Genomic DNA, 17,647 nt, shown 5'->3' with positions numbered 1-17,647 from the left:
CGAGGGCTGCTGAGGTCCTGAGATAAAACAAAGAACATCAGGGGCCCAAAGTGCTTTGTTTTTCTGGTTTGAAGGGAGGCAGTTCTGCTTCCTGCGTGCAAATAAAAGGACCATGAGGAAGTTCCCAAACAGTACGACCCTGCAGATTTCATAGTCTGGGAAAGCAAAATACTTCTCTCCCCGACTTTACTGAGATTTCCTGAGGACATCAGCTGTGGTCTTTTAAAACGTTGCTGTAAAGAAGCTCCTTAATTTTCTTCACCTAAACAACTGTACACACCATTTCTGGACTCCTCATGTGAGTGTACCGTGGGAAGAAGCACTGCAGGGAGATCCCGTTGAGATTTGAACCATTGCACCGTGTTGTCAGGAAGGAGTTTTTATGGCTAAATGCACATCAGTACCCTCTGTGTACACTCTGCTGTCACTCTGCTGTGCTTCATCCTTGAGTTAATTCATTTTGTACTTAATATTCCCTTCTTGGTGCACTATGCAAGACCACAGGATGACACAGTTCACACCACAGAGATGTCAGGTCAATCAGCCGCCTCATTAGGGTTGAATGGTTTTAATGTAGTCATAAAATTAGACTCCAAAAGCGGGAAATTGACACACAGCATTTAAAAGCCAAACCAGTTTGACCCCTTCTCAGCCTGAGCATCTATACTGTAGAAATGGCCCCTTATGAAAAAACTTAATGGTGTGAACTGACCTTTGAAAATATAATTTATTATTATTATTTGCTATAATGAGCTTACATTAGTCTGTATACCATTATGCTAGTCCTTACCCAAGGGGCTTACGCTCTTAAGTAACATGAATCCCAAGAGTCTTAGGCAGCCAAAACTGAAGGATTTCAGCAAAGAGCTGCAGGGCTGTGCTGTGAACTAACCAAGAGCATCTGCAATGTACCATCTCACCTGGGATATCAAAACTTTGGCCGTGACAACTTGATAGCAACCAGAAGGTTTCCTTTCAGTGGTAGTCTGATGGAGGGTAAGCTAAGGCACTGGGGGATGATTGGTGTCATACGCACCGTGGCCCTTTTCTCAGTGCAGATGCATTTGTGAAGCAGAGACAGAGACTGGGAAGGGAAGATATCTGGAGTTGGTGAAGTTCATTTCTGTGACAAATGCCTCCTGCACCTTAATAGAGAAATTCAGAATGTCATTTTCCTAGGCTTAAGCCAAAATTGCCAAAAGGGCAGTCTAATATCAGGGACCTCAATAAGAGTCCCACTTTGTAAGACATTGCATATCCTCAAGTGATAGAAAAGCAAGCAGGAGCTCTGGGCACTCCAGATCACCGCAATTCCAGCCAGAGCATGCTTAGGTGATGATGCAGAGCATGTGAAAATACCAATTCCAGCTTTACTTTTGCTTTCAAGTTGGCTGTTGAACAGTTATAAAGCAAATTAATTCTACTTAAAAGGACCAGCAAAAGCCCACTGTGAAGTTCTTATTATCAGCTGGTTCTTCCTAAATATAGAGCACTGGCTATTTTTACAATAATCTACTAAACTGAATGTTTTTTCAGTAGTCAGGGGCACAGATTAGCTCTGGTTGTCACTGAAGGAGTTAGTGGTACATTCAGCCAGTAAAAGAAAGTCCTAAGAAGCTGTAGCTTAGGGGGCCATGGTGGCTTTGCAGAGGCTGTTAAACGGAGTCTAGCAGAGGAGCAAAACCTGACTGCCACAGCCCGAGACAGCCAAATGTCATGGGGGTTATTGTTTATTGTCAGATAAATTACTTCTGATGTAGCATTTCCTTTGAATAATTATTCATACTTTACAAGTCACTTAAAGGTACTAACTAAATGCATCTGGCTTCCCATGCCTGATGTGTGGTGACCTGCTACCGCAACAGACTGCCCCAGAGAGATTGTAAATCTTTACAGCAGCAAGCTTCTGATTTACCAGTATTTCAGGAAGTGGAGATGGATATTAGGTAGGTTTTTAGTCAAAGATCAGGGTTTCTAACCCCAGGGCACAATATGCAGAAAAGCTGACAACTTCCTTATTCCTTAAGGAATATCCTGGAGAAGAATATTAACGCAATAGAGATGTTTTTTTGCATGTGAGCTGTGAGAGAAATTAGTTACACAAAGAACATCCAAAAACTTTAGCAGGCATTACAGTCATTATAATCTAGTATCTCATAAGACCTGCCAATGCACTTCATCTTGTGTGCTCAGAACAGCAGGCCTAAAGTATCCTGAAACATTATCTTCACACACCAAATCCAAAATAAATTGTCATCCTTTCCTCTTTGAATTTGTTTGGTGGCAGCAACTTGTCTTGGCATGAAATATTAGCCATATGGACACTAGAATATCTGCTTTGACCTTGACCTCAGAATAAGTGCTGCCAAAAGTGTGAAGATAACTCCTGTCTTTCATTTCCAAGAGTGATGCTCCATGAGTATAGCGTGATCTGCTCTGCTGTTTGCATCTCAGTGTACAGAATTATTATTTTTTTTTTACTAGGTGTGTTCTGCTAAGAACATATTGTGTGGCTGGCTAGGAACTGGTAAGCAGTATCCCAGGTGATGGTTTATTTGGCAGAGATATTTATTTGAGAAATAACAAAAACAACCCCCCCCCCCAAAAAAAAAACAAAAAAAGGAGCTAATTTTAGCATCATGGGAAGTGCACTGCTTGTAATTGGCTCTCGCTGTGTTCACCAGTGTTTTCATCTTCTGGATGCTCTGCAAAGTAACAGGCTGCTGGGGGCAAGATGGGGTGAATTTTCTCGGTTGCAGAGCTCTGCTCTGTTCTGGTTCAGAGGTGATGGTTAGTGATCAAAGTAGAGCATTTAGCTGGGAAAGAAGAATAGGTACTCCTCCTTTGGTGAGTTTTTGCTACATTTATTGCACTGCTTGCGAATGGGTGTGAATGATGCACAGGACTTGGGATAAACACATTTCATGGCATTTGCATCTGCCAAATGTGCAGCAGAGCCCTAGGGCCCAGTGGACACCTAATCAGAGATCTTCTTTCACTTTCCCAAGTCCCTGTCTTCCTTTTCTGCTGGTGCCCATAACGTATACCCAAGTAGGGTAGAACTAAAAGGCATAATCGCTCACAGAGAAAGCTGGCAAGCCTGGGAGGGGTGGAGAAGGGGGCAGGAAGGTACTCCATAGTCTTGGCTGGAAGATGATCATTACCCAGTTTGGAGTCCTGCAGCTTTGATGAACTCATCTCTCTGATTTGTTAAGGCTGTGACAACATTTTTCACCTTGACACCACTGGTTGAAATTCACACTAGCACAGTGCTAATGATGCCATCTGATGATGCTCAGTGGACTGTGCAAAATGGATTTATTCTGTGTGCTTCCTAGTGGGCAGAGATCCACATCACACTCGACAGCTTCAACATATGGAAATGGTGACGTGTGATTGATGTGGTCCCTGCAGGTCACGCTAACTCACGGTGTATTAGCCCTGCGTCCCGGGGAGGCTTATGCTACTGCAGCTGCCCACGTCCATTATCTGGATTAGGAATAAATAGAAGAATGGATGTTCCCAGTGGTGTGAATCTGGCACCTCGTGAAATAATGTGCACTATGGAGGGTAGCGGGAGGCAAATTTCACACAATCCAATCCCACAGCACATGTGAGCACAGAACAGGTTACAACCAAACATTTGTATATGGGTGAGGAGGGTGGTTCTGTTAGATTTGAGTCAGATCCCTAGTAATCATGTGGCTTTTTAAAATGGCTGCAATAGCTATGTTTTCTTGTTCATTTTTATCATTTGGACATTTTCCATGTCTCAGATTCTAAAATAAATGACTAGATGTTCCAAAGTTGCTAAGTAAAGGATGGCATATATAACCCGAGAAGCCCTCTGATCAGACATCCCTTCTTGACCTAATTTTTGGCAAGGGCTAAGCAGCTGGTCTCTCAAAAACCAGATTGCTTAATGGCACCCAGGACTGGAGGCAGCCAAATTTAGGGTTTTTCAGCCAAAGGGATGAGCAGACTAAGGCTTCCCATAATGATACAGACATTCGTGTGGAGGCCTGCCTGGCCAAACCAAAAATGAAAATGTCTTTTGTTTCTACCCCTAAAGAGTAGGATGCTTTGTAGCTTCTACAGGGAAATCACCTGCTTATGGCATTTCAAGGGACTCTCCTGAGGCCATACTGCAACCTCGTCTCTCTTTGCCACAGAGATTCCCTGCAGTCTTCCCATTCCCACCTCACTGCTCCCACAGCCCCGGGGCCGCCACAGCCCCTGCAGATTTTCCTTTCTCTTCCTACTTTCCCAGAGAAGCCAACAAAATTGGATACTAACTCTTCTGTCCTCCTGCAGAAAACGGAAGATATTTCTTACTGCCAGATGTGCAAGCCTGTTCCCTGTCGGCTGGTCCCTCCCTGGTGTCTCACCCTCTCCCTGTGCTTTTTCCTCCAGGTGTTCTACTGATCTTGGCACTGACAGAAGAGCTGGTGTTTTCTGTTCAGGTACTGTCTCCCACTGTCTCCTCCTCTCAGGGCTTCCCAATGGACACTACCACTACCACAGCCATGGGAGCAACACCTCGCCACAAAGACCACCACGTGGCAGAGCCCCTTCCCACAACTGCTCACACCATTCCCCATCCTGTCAGCTTGGCGGAGAGAGCCCCTTCCACCGGGCAAAAGCAAGCGAGCGGCCCTCACGTCAGTGAAAAGGAAACGTATCATTTATACAACCAGAGTGCTTTGTACTCGGGACAGACTCGCCCCAAGGGGAAAATATTCCAGGTTTTCAAAGGCAACTTCACAGAGCCCTCAGAGCCTTACCTAAAGACCACCCTGCACTCTCCCTTCCCTACCCTGAGGAGCCCTTTCACAGACCACCCGTTTCAGTCCCAGACCACAGCATCCAGCGATCCAAATGGCACGGGGCTGGCAAGAACTACACACTCAGACCCTTCTCCCCACCGCAACGCCTCGGGAAGCCTTAGGGAAGCAGAGCGAGGGGACGGGGCCGAGCTAGTGGTGCAGGAGGCAGATTTTGCCACCACAACTGCTGGACCATCAACTGATCCTGAAGCAGTGTCGGTGCCTTTTAAACCCACCCGCTACGGCGTGTGGGATATGCTGAGCAAAAACAACTCTTGGGTAACCTTGAATCTCAGTACAAACGTCCCTCTGTTTGCTGGCCCTGGAACTGCAACAGCAGCAGCGGGTCACTCGGTTCAGACCAGTTTTGACGTCGGCGTCTCCTCCCTGGCAGCAGGAGACCCCAAGGGACCTGCTCCAACACAGCATGGCGTGGTGACTAACACAACCTTGCTAGGCAGGGCTCTCTCTGCAGCACCTGCCACAAGGTTGTCCAGCTCCCTTTCCACAGCTGGCTCCACCGCCACCGGGAACTTCCTGAACAGACTGGTTCCTGCTGGGACCTGGAAACCCGGGGTGCAAGGAAACATCTCCCATGTCACCGAGGGGGACAAACCCCAGCACAGAGCAACCATCTGTCTCAGCAAGATGGACATTGCCTGGATCATCTTGGCTATCAGCGTACCTATATCTTCATGTTGTAAGTTAATTGCTGCTTTATTTTGCTTTTTCTTTCCTTAAAATTCAGATTTCAGCTCGTGATTCAAGGAGGTGGAGAGCTAACGGAGACAGGGCAGCTTGAGGTGGACGAGAAGCAATCACTAGACAGGGATCACATTCACTGACCGAAGTGCTTCGCTTCAAAATGCAGGGCCAAAATGTTTGTGCTCAAAGCATATACTTGTTCTGTTGCTCTTAGAAATCACTTTGGGACCCTCCATTTGAGGGTGTAACACAAGGCTGAACAACTCTAGAAGGTGAAGCAGCTTTACTTCAAGGCATTTAAGCTGGTAATGAAAAATTGTGCAAGTCTTTAATCTAGAAACCGCTATATGCTGCCCTGGATTTTCAACTGGATTTGAAAAGCCTATTGCTAACCCAAAGTATTAATGACAGTTGTAATGACTAATGCCTTAGGAAACACCAGTTTTCCCATGCGATAGAATATTTCATTGCAGGCAATTTGTAAACTATCAGACTTTAAAGTCTGATAATCAGAGTGCTGGTTTCCTCCATTTTAATTCCAATTTTGCAGCTGTTGAAGGAGAAGGAAGAATTTTAAATCCTGGCCTTCAGACACCAGGATTCAGCCACGGGGAGGACCAGGGCAGGTTGGGTTCCCAGAGCTGGCTTAGAGTCTTGTCATTTGACTAAGCTAAAAAAAGCACATGAGAAACAATGAGGAAGCTTGTGAGTGGATGCTGATGTGTCCCCTGCTTAGCAGGGTTATATCACCAAGGTAGGACAACATACACTCTGGGCTTTCGCTGTTGTGGGGTGCGATTGTGCTGCTTTGTCTGGAGTGAAACAAAACCAAACGTTTCCCAGCCTTTGCTGCCTGAGGAAATATTAAAGGGTAGCAGCCAACAATATTGTGTGTTAATTCAGTTATTTACATCTATTAGCTGTTCTGAGGACAAGGCTAGATAAGCTGACTGGGAGAGTCTTGCACACAGCTTACTCCTGCCAAAAAGGACAGTGCTGCTGTCCCCTGCCATCTCTGGGGCGCAGCCACCTGATCTTGCGCCTCTCCTTCTGCCCGGGCCTGACTGACACTTCCCTGAGACACTTCCAGATTGCTGAAGTGGCCAAAAAGTGCTCGCTTTTCTCTTTGGCACTTTCTGTCCACCCAGTGAGTTGAATCAGCTCCCTGCAGGGTCAGGTGAGCGTGAGAGGTGGAGTGGATGAGGCTGCAGGAATATACACCTGGAGGGGCAGCCACACTAATCCTTTCAGCAGCTGCAAATTCTTGGATTGGCTCAGCGTCTCGGTTAGGCTTGTCCCTTCTGCTGTTGTCAACGTGGTTAAAACCACGGGTGAGAACAAAGCTTAAACCTAAAAGAAGGAAAACCAAAATAAAGATAAACCAAAGCAGAAGTGTGCATAGATACATCTGCAAAAGATGGAGAGGAGAAACTGGGTTATAGCACATGATGAGAAGCAGTGATATTTGATGATTTTATGAACAGCCTTGTCTTATCAATCAGTAGAAACAGAGGATGAAATAAATTCTTCCAAGCATTATTTTTTCGGCCAATATTCAGAAAGGAAGGTGATCTTAATGAAAAGCGTCCAAACAAAATAAACCCCAAAATACAATACCATACAACGCAAGCATAGGAAGCATAACCAGTGTGTACACTGGTGTATGTCTCTGCCTGCAGTGTGCCACATATGAGCTAATAAGTAATGATAGTTGTTATTTTTATTAATAACAATAATAATAGGAGTCTGTTGGCAGGACTTCTAACGCACTATTCATTAAATAGTGGTGTTTAACCTTTTCTTCTTATCATATGTGCCATAACAGTATGTGTTCATATGACTGTGTCTGTTCTGTTTCTTATCTTTATAAGCTATATTTTTAAAAAAGGCAAATGTTATTTTGAAAATTATCTATACCAGCTCTAATATATCTGAGTGTTTAAATGATGCAGATATTTAAGTCCTGCTTTGAGGACCAGATTTCTGAGGATGGTCGTCAGTGGGACTCTCCTTTTAAAATCTGGGGATCCTCAGACATATTTCAGAGTTTAAAAGACTGGCAGGTAGGCTTTTAACTGGGATTTTTTTGGATCTGGCTGAAGTGCCTAGGGAATTGCTTTCATCCAAAAGTTATGCCGTTAAACTATTCCATGGTAAGTGCTGTTGTACAGGCATAAGTTATTCCTAGAGGAGAAGAAAAAGGAGTTATAACAGCTTAAAGCATTTTTACCCAGATGCACATGCATCGGCCATGGCTCCCCTCTGTGCTGCACACTGGAGGGGCACTTTCTGTCCTGGCCCTCGGGCAGCTGCCTGCCTTCAGCAGGGTGCGCGGTGCGCGGCGCAGTGCGGGGTGTGCAGGGGACTGTCGCCACCTCCCGGGCACAAGCGCCTGCAGCTGAGGACAGAGCTGGCATTCACTTCTGGGCTAGGGGGGGCCGATGCTAAGAGGCGGTCGAAGCGTACAGCCCTTTGGATTTCATTTCATCTTCAAGGCATGAAAATGCTCTCACAGCTGCTGTGGGCATGGACTGGGAAAACACTGTCCTGCCCCCGCCTTGGCATGCTGCAAGGTGGAGGCATCTCCGACACCAAGACTCGGCCCCATGCTTTTAAATATCTGATCTGCCTTAGAAGGGAACCACGGGGAAAGTCACCGATCACGGGAGGCTGGAAGTTATTGCTACCCCGGAGCTGCAAGCTGGCAGCTCTGTGCTCGGGCTGGCACCCTCAAGGCTGCTGGCCAGAGCCACCAAGAGGGGCGGTGAGCCCTGAGCTGCTGCTGGGACATCTGTGAGAAGGGATAAGGCCCTGCACCAGGCAGAGAGGCAGCCCCAAGGCAGGGAAGTTAGCAACAAACCCTGGAAAGAAGTGGAGGGAGGTGAGGAGAGGCGACCAGAGCCTGTGCACAGCTGCAGAGCTGCAGGAATCTAATGAACTCGGCTCCCTCCTCCTGCTAATGAGCAGTGCCCCTCAGCCAGCTCGCTGACCTCGGGGCTGTTGCCAGAGCCCTTGCAGAGCTACGCAGTGGCCGGTGCATCTCTCCTCTGCCAGGAGCCCTGGTCCCTTTCCCTGGAATCCCTCCCCTGCACGAGGAGTGTAGCGAGGAGGCTGGAAAAGCCTTCCTTCTCAGGGGGCTTCTGGGCATGGCTTGTGCTGCCCCACACCACCATGCTGCAGAAACATGTCTGTCCCTCTCGATCGCCTGGTGCAGTAGGGCCCCGCACACTGCTTGCTGTCACATCTTTTATTGACAGGCACCTGTTAAATGAAAACCTGTGGGCATTTTAACTTCCGTAGCAGGGGAAGTGACCTGCTGGAGAGTGACTGCAGGAGCCCTTGGCTCTTCGTCCCCACTGGAAGAAATGCCTGGGATGCTGCGCTTCTTGCAGAAGAAAGACCCCACTGGGGCTCCTCGCTGGCCCATCCCTGCCATGGGGATTGGCATCTAAGAGCAGGAAGCAGCAGAAGCTTTGTTCAGCATCGTTGTGCTCTGGCCTCTGAGCCCCACTGTGGACTGGCAGGTCCTGCCAGCCATGCTGGTGGCACAGCTCAGTGGCTATAGCACTAGCCTGAAGACCTGGGCCTCAGGAGCTTGCCTACTGAAATAAGAGATGGGGTTTAGCCTCCCTGTCCTTACAGTATCTTTTTCTTTAAGAATGCATAGGTTTCTGAGTCCCACTGAAATCCCTTAAAATGCTAGCCAGAAAAGTGATGCTTTGAATAGGAATGCTTGAGCCATGTCTGCTCTGTGAACCTGGGGAAATCATTTCACCTTTTGCTGCTTCAGTTTCATGATACAAACAACGGGGGTAATGTTGCTAATGCTAGTTAACGGCTGCAAAATGGAGAATTCTGTATCATTGCATTCCCAGAAAAGCAGTCATATATAACACTGGTATCTGTATTTTATGCATGTCACAGTTTGAGTTGTTTTTGTGGTGTCCTTCAGGCAGCCTTGAACATTTTTGTGCACATGCAGTTATGTGTGTGTGGCTGCCAGCCTCTGCAGTGCAGAACAAGACACAATATGAACTCTTTTTAAAACCCAATATCCCGGTCCTTGGGCTCCCAGTACTTACATCTCTGTAATTACAGAATGGCACGATAAAATGTAGAAGAACAGAAACTTGCAAATCAGATGCACAGAAGTCAATTCATTCAGTCAGTTCTGCTGACACAGGAAAACACGAGAGGAAGGCTGAGCCTCTGAACACAGGCGTCAGCAGAACTCAAAGAATATATGAAGAATTGCCTTGGACCTAACCCCACTTAGATCGCATTTCATGCACTGGGATGCTTTCCAAAATTATCTCACCCATTTTCTCTATCACAAAGCCTACAAACGTTTGCGTCCTGGTCTGAAGCGGGAGAGACCCCAAGCCCTGAGTCTAATCCCCAGGTGAGAGCTCAGGCTGAGCTGGAGAAGAGCATCCTGTCTCCAGATGTAAGCAGTCATGGTCGATAACCAAACCCATTGTGATACCTTCATCATGGCTAAGGCTGTTCTACTATAGATGGCCACGGTAAACAAGGAAAATTGAAAGAAATATGGAAAAACCTCTATTTTAGTAAATGAGGCAAGGATTCAATAGAAACTTCATTTATGTTATGATCTACAGGCATAGGGAGAAGTAAATGAACATCCTTCAGTCTGAATATTTCCTGACTTTTAAGCGCTTGCAATGTTCAGGTTTGTTAACATTGTGTTTTGCATGGGAGCTGGAGAGTGGGGCATGGGGCTACGCAGCTATATAAGATTGGTAAAATATTTAATCGAGTTGAAAAGAAAGACAGAAGACTATCAGGAAACTGTAGGGAGTTGGTATGATCTCATTACACTGCATTTATGAAGCCGGTATTGAATATGGTGTATAATCCTGGTGGTTTACGTTTAAAAAAGAAACCACTGGAAGAGTAGAAAAGAGCCATTTGAATGATTTAAGAGCTGAGACATCTTGTGTCACCAAGCAGTCCAAGAAGAGGCTGAAGCCCACATATATAAGGGACATTTCTGATAGCATAGTGGAAACTTTTAATAAAAAAAAGCAAAAGCAGATTGAGGAAGTGGCGGCTGAAGCTGGAGGTATTTAGACAACAAGGGGAATGTAAACATGTTGCCACAACAGAAATTAAGCATTGAAACAAACTTTGTGGGGATGGATTCGTTATCCGGTCACTCCACGTCCTTAATTGAAGGTGGATATTTTCCCATGAGATAGGCTGTACCTTAAATGCAGCTTGTGGTTAACAGGTGAAAGTCTCCTGGTTGAGCAGGTGTCGTGCAGTTGAGAGTATATGACAGATATGTTCCCAACAGCCTAGAAACCTGTAAATCTGTGAGAATCTCATTTCTCCCATTTGTGGGATGTATTAAGTCTTGTTTTGTGGGTAGGGGGGACAGATAATGCAGTTGTAATTTGCCTTGGGGTCAGAAAGAGGCCAGCATCATAGCTGGAGCTTAACAGCTCAGCCCCTGAATGTGTGGGTTGACTTTTCTCCCTCCAGACTAGCCACAGGTCAAAGCATATGAGTTAGAAATGCTTCTGAGCTCCCTGAACCTCCAGTGTCCACAAAATTGCACAGAGCCCTGCTATTTCCTAACATGTATCATCATCTTTGTATGGAGAACTTCAGGCTGACACAGGGACAACACTGAAGTGTCATTCTCGGGGCACTAGCTATTGAGCGGAAAAGTTCGTCTAACTTTTCAGGCGCGAGTCCTTGAAAACCAGAGAAGTTAGCCTTCTGCCTGCCTGAGGGGCTGGCCAGCTCTGAAACAGAGGTGATATACATGGCAGCGCTGAACAACAGCACTTTCTCGTCCTTATGAGGACATGACATAATGTACCAGGAAGGATAAGCAGGCTATTGCAGCTACTGTTTCTCTCTTCAGCTCTGTTGTTGTTATTGCCATTTCTCCCTTCTAGACCATCTCTGCCCTCTGTGTATTTCATCCATTTAATATGTCCTTGCTGGCCATCGCAACTGTCTTTCTGGAAAGAATTTTTTTCTGTAATACACATAATTCTAGTCATAGGAGCAAATAGATTTTAAGAATATTTGTAAAGCTGTACCCCATTCATAGTATTGTTCTGGAAGTGAGCGGTCCTGTGTTAGCTACGTTAATTTCACTAAAATATGCCCCCAAAGGGTAGTTAATATGAGATGAAAAGGGAACAGCCTCATTCCAGCGCTGCTGTCCTCTCTGTCCCTCTTAAATCAGGTCTCCTCATCTTTGAATTGGGGCAGCTTAGGTAAATAGCCTTCTGCTAAAATATGTTATATTCAAGGAGGCTCAGGAACCCATTTTCCACAGTCTTCCATCCGTTTGCTTGTGTGTGCACTAATGTTAGAGGGCAAGAGTGTAATTAACGGAGAGAGCATTATTGCTGTAGAGCAGCCATATCTGCACATGGCAAGGCCATTTCCTGCTGGAAGAAGCAGAGTTCTCGACTCAGTGTCACCGACTTTCCAGCCCATAAAACCCAAATCTGATACTTCTCTGTCAGCAGTCACAATGTTTTGTAAGCTGTAAAACCTCAGGTTTTCAAAATAGTTGCACAGTGGTAGAGTTGGCTTTACTGGGGCTCTCATATCCTCAGGCACCTTCAAAAACGCTCCGTGCCTTAAGGAGTACCAAAAGGTCTGTTGGAACTCGCCAGCAGTGGGGAGGACTAAATGTAGGTCCTGCTTCACTTTCTAATCTTAACAAGCCTGCAGGCTGGGCTGCGACACAGAGAGCATAGCGGCGGAGCAGGGAGCAAAGACGTAGCCCTTCATGAGGATGAGTGTTTCCCCAGGCAGGGAGGGCAGTTCTGGCAGCCCCAACGTGGTGCCTGCCTACGGGCGCAGCAGCAGGAGTCGGGCTGTCCGCACATGAAGTTATTGGTGATAGAAAGAATGAAGCAATATGAGTCAAAGATAACAGCAAGTTTGATGGTGACCTGCTTTTCTGAAACACGCAAGAATAGTGTGGGAGATTTTTCCGTTAGTTTCGGAAGATTTATACAATAAGCTCACGTTTCCCTTTGAAGAGACATAACCTGCCTGAACTCAAACCTGTTAATTTATTTTTTTCTTAGTAGCATATTGTTTTGTTTTAAATAGAGCTCTAGCCTTGCACTTTTGTATTGCCATTTTATGTGAGTAGACGGAAAAAGAAATTAGACGCATGGCATATGAGTAGCTGCAATGTTTGTCAAAACATACAAAGCAGCTTTGACCTCTCTGCAGTCTTTTCTTTCCTCTGGGCTATAATTCTAATAAATAATTTTGGCTGTAGCTGAGAAAATAATATATTTTTCTGCTTCATGAATATTTTCTCTCTTTCTTTCTACCATGAGGGGTTTAGAAATAATGGAGTGAATTTACGAGAGGGCATTCCCTATTTCACAGGTACAAATCAAACTAAGTACATGTCCAGCTACCTGTCTGTCTATATAAATCAGGCAGATTATAAGCACAACTGGTCAATTAATTCCACAGGTGTAAGATAAGCACACAGAGCTTATGCATTACTCCTCTGAACAAACCCTTGTATGCACCTCAGCTTATGCCTGAGCCTGGACCATTGGGAGCAGTAAGTTTGTTACAGTGGGTTTGCCTGGCTTTCATACAATCGCCAAGATTACCCATCTGAATTGCGAGAGATGACTAAACCAAAAGCAATTCCAGAAAATAACATTCAACCAGCTTTGCGTTGGGCCCACCTGCCTCGGGCGCATTATCCTGGCATCTCTGCAGTCAATGGGTGCCTGTGGCCTTGAGACCAGACAGAAAATTGTATCAGGGAGTTTCACTTGCTGGTCACTTCATCTTCATCTTGCTTAACTGCTCTACTTTAAGCTCAAGTATTTCAGACTGCAGAAGCTTAAGTGTGCTCCACAGATAAGAAAAAAAAGCCAGGCTCAGACACCACCAGTGCTCAGGGAAGTGTGGGGAACAGATTATGCTTATCAGTAGATCCCACATCCTGATAGGGCTGATGGAGACAGGCAGGAAAAGCCCAGCTCTGGGGTTAGTGGTACCCTGGAAGCATAAGCTACGTGGGACAGGTGCCAGAGGGGATCTCCACACCACCTCACCACTGTCTCATCCTGCTCGGGAGCCCTTGCTGGTCACTGATGTTTTGGAGCATGATCACAACGTACCCAAAATCCAAGCTATGAAGGGCAGGTGAGCGAGGCAGGAATCCGTGGCACTTCAGGGCAGAAGCTTTTGGTATTAAAGACGTGCAGCTACAGGCATTTAGGAATTTGGTAGGTGAGCCTAGGACAGGTGTCTCTCACTGCCCATTTGGTAACGTGCCCTTTGCTGCAGCACCTGAACGCATTAGAAGCAGAAAAGATCTGCGCAGAGGCATCCTTTGCAGTCCCTGGGGAGAGCCCTCTGTCCTAGAGGGTCTATAAATCCCTGCTTAGGTATTAAAATAGCATCAGCTACAACACCAATACTTTCCATTAGCCACACAGCCATATCCTGAAGATTATAAACTCACATCAAAAAGAAAGTAAAACCTGTATATTCTGCCAAGCCCAAAGCCTCATCTCCTTGGCCCAGATTCTGACTTAACTGTGTGGGGTTTGTTAGGAGAGAGCTAGATCTGGCTGAGAGTGAACTGTATGAACAAAGGTCACCAGCCCTCTCCTTAAGTAACGTAAAAAACAAATCCATTGTACTGATGAGTCGTTATTGAAAGGAAATAACCACATTTTTTACATGTTTCTATTGACAGCAGTTCTGCTGACAGTCTGCTGCATGAGGAGGAAGAAAAAGACATCTAACCCAGAAAACAACCTGAGCTATTGGAATAATGCTATTACCATGGACTACTTCAACAGGCATGCTGTAGAGTTACCAAGAGAGATCCAGTCGCTGGAGACTTCAGAGGTACCTCACTTGCAGAACTAGTGTCTGAAAACTGTAACCGTAGCCATGCTGGGAGAAGGGCAGAGGAAGTCGTATTAATAACACCTTGAAATCCCTGCGCACATTCAGGGAGAGACAGCTTTTTGAGAAGGAGCTGCCCCTGCGCATGTATAATATGGGATAAATATGTTAACCACAGTGGTATTGCCACCCTGTTCCCAGCCATTGCAGATATATTCCATATTGCTGTGGGGTCACGGGAGTTAACCACCTTTTGGTGAATTTGTTCCTGGGTTTCTCTTCCCTTTGAGCCTAAGGCCAGCGTCTAGGCATACCATGACTGCTTAGGAGAGCTCTTTGGGCTGGCTTGTTACTGACAGTCAGCCCTTCTAATCTGTCTCGTGCATGTCCCACACAGCATCAGATAAAGGGGTTGTGGGAGTTAGCACAAATTTTGTGCATTTATGTCTCAGGAGCTGCCTATAGCTTCTCCAGTTCCAGTTCAGGGAGTGAGTGTTCCCAGCATATAAGCAATCAAAACATCAGTATATGGGAGTGTGTAGTGGTGGTGTATACTCATCCTTTACTGGTTCAGTGGGATTATTCATATATATGGCAGGTGATCTTACTGATGGCCTCAGAGATAGAGAATAATAAATTTGGTTAGTTCAGAGGTATTTAAAACCTAGAAACAGTGGAGAGTTTGGGTTTATACTGAAGTAATCTTCAGATCAGCTAGCTGACTCAACTCATCTCATTAAATAAAATCTTAAAAAAAAGTGTTCAGAAACGAACCTGTCAGATGTGATTAGACAAGTACTCACAGTCGCTTCATTAATCCCACTTTGCTGGCAGTTATGTTGCTCAAACTAAGGCAGGATCTGGTCTAGACTTACCAAGAATCAAATCAATAGAACCATAGAATCATTTAGGTTGGAAAAGACCTTAAGATCATTAAGTCCAACCATTAACTTAGCACTGCCAAGTCCACCACTAAACCATGTCCCTAAGCACCACATCTACATGTCTTTTAAATACCTGTAGGGATGGTGGCTCAACCACTTCCCTGGGCAGCCTGTTCCAGCGCTTGACAACCCTTTTGGTGGAGACATTTTTCCTAATAGCCAATCTAAACCTCCCCTGGCACAACTTGAGGCTGTTTCCTCTTGACCAGTGATAGACCTATTGACATGTGGAACGGTCTCCAAAAGCTGTCATCTGAGTCATTTAAACCTGATCGGAACATGACTGAACTGCAGCGTGCTCAGTTAGCTTGGAACCGTATATGTGGCTTTCTGACCTTAAAAAGAAGCTGAAAATGCATCTTTGAAGAGTCAAACCCAACCGATAGAGAGGAAACTGTTGCAATGCATCGTGAAAGTGGAAAAAAAGATATCAAAAAAGAAACATGAAAGCTTAAATTCTGCTAAGGGACCTGAAGTTTGGTGCATCTGACTTCTGTGTCCCCAGACTGAGAAAGAATCAGCGTGACTATCAGAGGAGCTCTTCACTCGCATCTCCTACTGCCTGAAGAAGCTCTCCAAACTGGCTCACCAAACTTAGCTCTCCAGGAGCCCGAGCCCCCAAAATTCAGGCACTTTTGGAGGATTGGGAGAAGTGATAAAAATAGCAGTTGATTCCTCACATGCATTTGCACAGGGCAGCGGAATGCCCTGGTGTGCTCGTGGAGGGTTAGGGGTGTGAAGTGCTCACCCTGTTTCTCTTTCTCCTAGGACCACCTCTCTGAGCCGCGCTCCCCTGCCAATGGTGACTACCGTGACAGCGGGATGGTCCTTGTGAACCCCTTCTGTCAAGAAACACTATTTGTAGGACACGAGCAAGTCTCTGAAATATGACCCTACAGCTGCCCACGTACTGCAGTTTCATCTCTAATGTCTCCAAATTATAAATAAATATATATATTATAAATATAACCTTTGTGTAACCCTGAATTACAAGAAATGTTTTCAGCTTTTCTTTTGTCCCTCAGAATTGTCAGCCCCTTTTTTATAAGTGTGGTAAAACTTTACAGAACAAACTGTGGCTTTATAAAATAAAGGTATTTCTAAGCAAAACACCTGTCAGGTGGGCTGTTTTCTTTGCTGTCATTTACAATCTGCTGCTAAATATACTCGGTCTGGAAAAATATGGGATAAGGCTGGGTTTGGTGGAGACAGCATGTGTTGGGTACAGCACCCTGCATCCTACGTGAGATCACTCAGCCTGGCCATGAGCGTTGCTGCTTGGTGAATGTCCCTTCTCGTACTGTAAAATGACTTCGGTCACTCCTTTCTTCTAGGCTGCAAAGCTAGAATACAAACCAGACAGGACCAGCTCAGTTGCCAGAAGCAGTCTGTACGGCTCGTGTGCCAGTCTTGTATCCTTTGAGTGACTCCAGTACCGGGATATAGAAGGGCTCACCTTTCAGAGTCCCCCTTCCAGTAGAAACCAGCCAGGGTCTGCCAGCTCAGCATGAGGAGAGAAGGGGAGCTGGGCTACAGTGGGATGATGAACAAACCTGATGTATGCATGGCATCCAGGGCCACGCAAGACACAGGCAAACCCATCAGGGTAGTAATGTTGCCCCGTGACTTTTTTATATTATCTTCTTCAGGCTTAAACAGGAGAGCCAAGTTCCAGTTTGAGCTCCAATACTGTTTTACATGAGCACGGACAAGAATGACTTCTTTTCCTGCACAAATGTCATAACCACGCTGCACATTGGACTCACAGCAGCTCCACTCTGGCCCAATGAGTCGAGTCCTGAATTATTTCTTGCAGAGCAAACAGCCTCAAAAGAAGGTACATAGAGAGCCCCCTTCAAAGGAACATAAACCTCCTCTGAACTGATCAGAAATCTTGAAATCTAGTGACTAGGGACTCCCACCAATTGAATTGACCACATTTCCACTTCCCCACTGTTTTATTTATCTTATGTTCTTCGGCTGCTAGTGCCATTGAATCAAGTTTCCTCATAGCCCCCTCTCTCAGAATGTTCTTACCCCCTTAGGAATGAAAGTGTTTCACAGTGTTTCAGAGCAAAATGGCATTTCAGTCCTGCCCAGTTAAGCACTAGATTGCAGGCTGTAATGGTGTTAGGGGAATAGTAGGGGTGAACAAAGCTTAAATGATGGACTAGATATAGGTTGTTACAAGGAGAGGCTAACAGGAAATGATGTTGCCTAAATCAATGCTCTCTCTTTGAGTAACCCAGAACCATTACTGTGGGATCAATTTTCAGTTTT

The 17,647-nt window shown here is 45.7% G+C and overlaps 1 protein-coding gene across 4 annotated transcripts in view; it reads left to right on the top strand.

Annotated features, from left to right (window-relative positions):
• The window catches only part of TMEM108 (transmembrane protein 108), a 167,257-nt gene extending 150,785 nt beyond the window's left edge, over positions 1-16,472 (top strand). For all 4 annotated transcript variants that reach the window (XM_040589990.1, XM_040589991.1, XM_040589992.1 and 1 more), the window contains 3 exons: positions 4,414-5,526; positions 14,269-14,423; positions 16,136-16,472. In XM_040589990.1, coding sequence (XP_040445924.1) covers positions 4,414-5,526; positions 14,269-14,423; positions 16,136-16,258 — 1,391 coding nt within the window. In that variant the 3' untranslated portion in view covers positions 16,259-16,472. The remainder of the gene's footprint in view (positions 1-4,413; positions 5,527-14,268; positions 14,424-16,135) is intronic.
• The last annotated feature ends 1,175 nt before the right edge of the window (positions 16,473-17,647 follow it).

Source organism: Falco naumanni, chromosome 4 (genome assembly GCF_017639655.2).
Source record: "Falco naumanni isolate bFalNau1 chromosome 4, bFalNau1.pat, whole genome shotgun sequence".
NCBI classification, from domain to species: domain Eukaryota; kingdom Metazoa; phylum Chordata; class Aves; order Falconiformes; family Falconidae; genus Falco; species Falco naumanni.
The sequence above is the reverse complement of the archived record's forward strand: the minus strand, read 5'-3'. Positions and strand labels throughout refer to the sequence as shown.